The sequence below is a fragment of the Notothenia coriiceps genome, unplaced genomic scaffold, assembly GCF_000735185.1.
Source record: "Notothenia coriiceps isolate Sejong01 unplaced genomic scaffold, NC01 NC01_scaffold00037059, whole genome shotgun sequence".
Taxonomy (NCBI): Eukaryota; Metazoa; Chordata; class Actinopteri; order Perciformes; family Nototheniidae; genus Notothenia; species Notothenia coriiceps.
Window position 1 is genome coordinate 1 of NW_011369760.1, and position 5,000 is coordinate 5,000.

The 5,000-nt window shown below is 43.1% G+C and overlaps 1 protein-coding gene across 1 annotated transcript in view; it reads right to left on the reverse strand.

Moving 5' to 3' along the window:
* Positions 1 to 1,597: 1,597 nt before the first annotated feature.
* The window catches only part of bnc1 (basonuclin zinc finger protein 1), a 13,147-nt gene continuing 9,744 nt past the window's right edge, over positions 1,598 to 5,000 (reverse strand). The window contains exons 4-5 of the mRNA XM_010793044.1: positions 4,587 to 5,000; positions 1,598 to 3,915 (exon numbers count right to left, since the gene is read on the reverse strand). The exon at positions 4,587 to 5,000 is cut by the window's right edge and continues 1,637 nt beyond it. Coding sequence (XP_010791346.1) covers positions 3,132 to 3,915; positions 4,587 to 5,000 — 1,198 coding nt within the window. The 3' untranslated portion in view covers positions 1,598 to 3,131. The remainder of the gene's footprint in view (positions 3,916 to 4,586) is intronic.

The window sequence follows — 5,000 nt, forward strand, 5'->3', positions numbered from 1 at the left end:
TGGTGCAGTGACGCTATCTATCTTCTATCGATTAGATTTATAATTCGAAAATTATAAAAGTAGGGTAGACATGTGGATATTATCCGACTGAACAAAACGTGCATTTACCTAACAGGTTCGTTTTCCACTGACCTTTTTTCGAGCTATTTTCCAAAATCCTATGGAGAAATCCCATTGCTATTTTGTCGAGGGAAACCGAGCGCAGCTTACTTCCGCTTTTTGGGACGCGTCACTGCACCACTAAGTTGATGCGATTTGATTGGATTGTGAGGCAAGGGAAGCCAGCCGCCTCTGGCTTCCCTTGGCATGGCCCTGACCAATCACAGGTTGGCAGGGGCATGACGTGAGCCTCATCTCATTAGTCAATCCCTCCATTTTTTTTCACCAAGGGAAGCAAATTTCGGCTGGCCTCCTCTCGCAACAGAAAGTGCAATATACTGTTTCACCATAACATCTAGAGGGGCGCTGTTTCACTCTTTGTAAAATACTCAATGAGAATGGGGGAGAGACGGGCCGGCAGCAACACACAACAAAGAATTTCCGAAACTAAACGAAGTGTTTTTATTTATTTATTAAAATTATAACTACAATCCGAAAAATCAGGGGAAGCCTGGCTTCCCTTGGCCTCCAGGAGAAAACGCCACTGGGCACAATGAGACTGTTCTGTTTACTTTCCCTATCAGAGAGCAGTGAAGGGTTCAAACTGAGGTTTACCTGAACGCAGTTATTCTGTGGACCGAACCCCCCCCCGGTCAACAAGGCCAGATGGCAAGATAATCTCTGAATCTTTATTTTTTGTTTATTTTAATCTGGGAAAGTATTTTGTGAATCCGTCATTGTGTTTTGAAGGAGTTGAAACAAGGCAAGTCGCTCAATTTAAACGAAGACAATGAGCCATGATTGACACAAACCATTTTTCAAAGCAGGTTTGCTCATGACTTAAGCATAAATTCCGCCAAATGACATAAAAGCATATTTTCTTACTAACCCCTGCCAACTCATGCACAGTAACCAGTTTTAATACAGGGACGTTTTCTTCAGAAAAACATCATTTAAATACAAATTCACTTCAAGAGTCAGGATACGTTGTCCAGAAGGAGATGTGTTGCAGGATACTTCATTCAATTCCGTTCAACTGGATATCAGCAATCTGTGGGACACATATCTTCACAGCTAAGATGTAATGTTTATGATGGTTTAGATGCTGCAATAGGTTCATTGAGAAAATATGATGTTTATTTCAAAGAATCGTAGTTATAAATATCTGTTCTGCAGTGGAGCCTGTATATTATCCTCCCAGCAGCCCCGTGGCCTCGTGTCTTTCAGAGGCTCATCAGTGTTGCTCCGCCTAACACAGAGTATTACAAGATCTCAGGGGAGTCGGATCATATGGCACCGCTGCAGAGGAGCGCCTACCAACCTGCTGATTTCTTTTTTTGCAATGGTCATATGTTGCCATTGCAATTGCATATGTATCTATACGCAATTTGCACATTTCTGCGGAACTTGGCTAACATTACGGAAAAACACATTTCAGTCACAAAGATACAACTAATTTGTATTTGTTTAATGGATAGAACATTGAATGAAATGAGACTTGCAAAGATATGGCTTTTATTTAATTGGAATGAATATTTTAACATTAAATCAAAGGAAACATGAACACCTATCAACATATTGGTTTTGCTCTTTTTTTGAACACATCCATACAACACAGAAATGGGATCTTAAATCTGGCCCATGTGATTCTATTCAAACTGAACACATATGCAAAATGCAGAGCAAAACCAGAACAGTAGACCATGGTGAAATAATTAAACATATACAACACCATTTTCTTGTTCATTCTTTTTGATAAAAAAGAAAGAAAGAAAAACATGTTAGTGGTGAAATAAGCCTATTTTATAAGGTATCTTTTTTGGTTTCTTTCAGATAACAAATTACTCTATTCACAGAATATACAGTACAATAAACATTTTGTTTACCAGTTGTTTTTTAAGGGGTGCTCTCATGTGGGGCCATTTTTATAAATTGCATTTCTTCTTATTATTTCTCAGTGTTTGACTCATTCACAGTACATGCTTCGAGCCTCGAGACACAGCATATATTCCTGTAGATCGTCCAGTCAGTCAGGACACTGCAAGACACCACACAACAGTACAAGAGCAATGCCTTTATCAAGTCTAGTCCCATGAGCACATTTCTCTACAATAACACCAAAGTCAAGATATTTTTCTCCTCCATCAGTCAGAAGCTATCTTTATCTTTTGTTTTGGTGAATTTGATTCGATTGTACAACAGAGCCCTGCCCTGAATACTGCTGTTAATCACCAAGTAGATGAGAGAAGCCTGGGTGGGCCCTTTAATACTGCATAGCCCTCACACATGATGAAGGGCTTTCTATACTCACCTGTGGACTGAAAAAATCTTTGGTCAACATTAGCATTATGCAACAACCAGAACAGTAAAGACAGATCATATTGAACACCATTGAATAACTTATAACAAGCTCACAACACGATAGCTTTTCAACAAAGACTATTTTTGTAGTACATTGTCCAAATGAAAGAAATGACACAAATCTAGTTCACTACTGCCGTCCATCAATACATTATGCACCTCCTCACAGGGCAGTGTGAACATCTGACGACAAAAACACCAGAAAAATAATTAGCATGAAACAGTTTCACGGCTCAACACGTGGACAGATTCAGTTCATACAAACACATTTTGAGGTCTAAACTGGGCTGTCAGGCAAACCAATGCAAATCAATCAGCTCTGCTTTACAACAACGACTGAGCTTCATTAAGGTGGCATTTATGATTCTTCGGAATGAATTTACTAAGAAGTGTATGTGCTTTAATATTCTTGATATGTTGAAATTTGTGTGTAAAGTGTTATCAATGTCTGAAAAAGCCATTGATAATGAAAGCATTTGCCTTATTGGACTTTTTCTCTCCTTTTTGCCAAATGATGACAGGATGGACACGGTATGGAATTTTAAAAGTGCTAATTGGTGAGCCTTCTTTAAGTGCCCCAAAACAACAACAACAACAGCAACAACAATACAACAATAAAAAGACAATAAGAACCAAGGAAATCAGTCATGTTAGCATTAGAGCTCAGATCCCTACTCCTGGTCCATGGGGGCCCCTGAGCTCACAGGCAGGTTCCTGTGAAGGTTTGGGTTCTGGCTGTGCCGGTTCCTGCTCCGCACCGAGGAGAAGGACGTGTCGCAGCCGGGGACTTTGCACTTGTGCAGCAGCCGCAGATGGACAGTTTTGTAATGAGCTCTGAACGTGCCCTTGTTGCTGTAGACCTTTTGGCAGACGTGGCAGGTTATCGGAGATCCACCCCCACCCCCCTGAAGCCCGGCTTGCCCTCCCCCAACGCAGCCCAGGGTTCTCTCTCCCCCCAGTGCCAACTCCTCGCCCCCAGGCCTCCCCACGTCAATCCCATCGCAGCTTTCATCACTGTCCTCCATGGGGAGCGCCTCCTCATCCTCTTCAATCCCTTCCTCTGCCTCACTACCGGCACCATCTGAGTCCCAGGTAGATGGAGCCCCAGCACTGCCTCGAGGTGGGGCAGAGGAGGAGGTGCTCAGGTCGAGGACTGCCCCCTCCTCCCCTCCTCCTCCCTCTTCCCTCTCTCCTATGGGAGACGCCTCAGCACTGTTTGGTGCGGTAGACATTTTGCTCATGGGGAAAACCAGGCCCATGCGATTGTGCCCTCGGAAGATGACGGAGTTCTGGCTGCTCGGGTCTCGATGGGGCAGGTCTCTGTCTCGCTGGTCCTGGTAGAAGTCAGCAGAGTCTCTGTCCCTGCAGTGAGAGGAGGGCAGGTACAGGGTGTTGGCTGGGCTGAAGGAGTCTTTGGTCAGCAGCTTGTTGTGAAGATTAAAATTTGCACTATGTCTGTAGATGAAGAAAGAAAATATCACCAAATGGTTAATCTACTTTCTGCAATATACCTTCAAATGCCATACAAAGGTCCATTCTTTGTTCCATAATAACTGACGTGTAAACCTTGATAAGCCAAAGCAGAAAACCTGATGAATTATGTACAATGCATAATGTTTGTTTTTGGACATCCTAATTATGATTGAGACCACAGTTTTATTTGTCATCTACATTCTGTTGTTTGAACTGAACATTCTAACTTAATCAGCTGATTTCAGTACATCCTCCCTGCCTGCACATTAGAGAACCACTGATCTGATGCTATACTACTGATACACAGGCTGTCTGCTAAGGAAGGAAACTGCTAACTGAATGAGCTAAACAGAAACGTGTTGAGATATCAGCTGTTTTTATGGTCATTTCTTCAACTACTGTATACTGCTACCTATGTGTTTGTTTTTTACCATGGTTTACCTATTGTGGTTTTATTGTGTACCTACTTTTTTGTATAATATGTAAGTCTACTTTTTTATTAATCTGCACTCTTGCTGCTGTAATACCGTTCATTTCCCCGTTGCAACACAAGTAAAGGACTTCTGATTTTGATTGGCTGGAAACAGCAGAATGTACAGGTTTAAGCGCATTTATAACCAGCTCTTTAGCAATGACAAAGCATGGCCTCTCACCTGTCTCTGCTCCTGCGGGAGGGGAAGGCAGCGTTGCAGCCGTCCACCGTGCACATGTGCATCTCCTTCAGGTGGACATTTTGGTAGTGCATCTTCACGCTGTAGGGGTTCTTGAAGGTCTTCCTGCAGATCTCACAGTTGTGTGGCAGATCAGCGTTGTGGTTGAGGTGAGAGAAACGTGAGTCACCGTAGTCGTCGACACAGCCGTCAAATTCTTCCTTCTCATGGTCTAAGAGCTGGAGAGCGCCTCCATTGGTCAGCCTGTGCTCACCCTCATCCCATTTCAGCTCTGAGTGTACTCGGTCCCCATTCTCAATTTGTTCATTGGGTTCCTGACGGTGTAGGTCGTTGTCACACTGATCCTCCATCAGTTTATCTTCAGAGGGGGAGGATGCACAGGTGATGGCTCCGGTC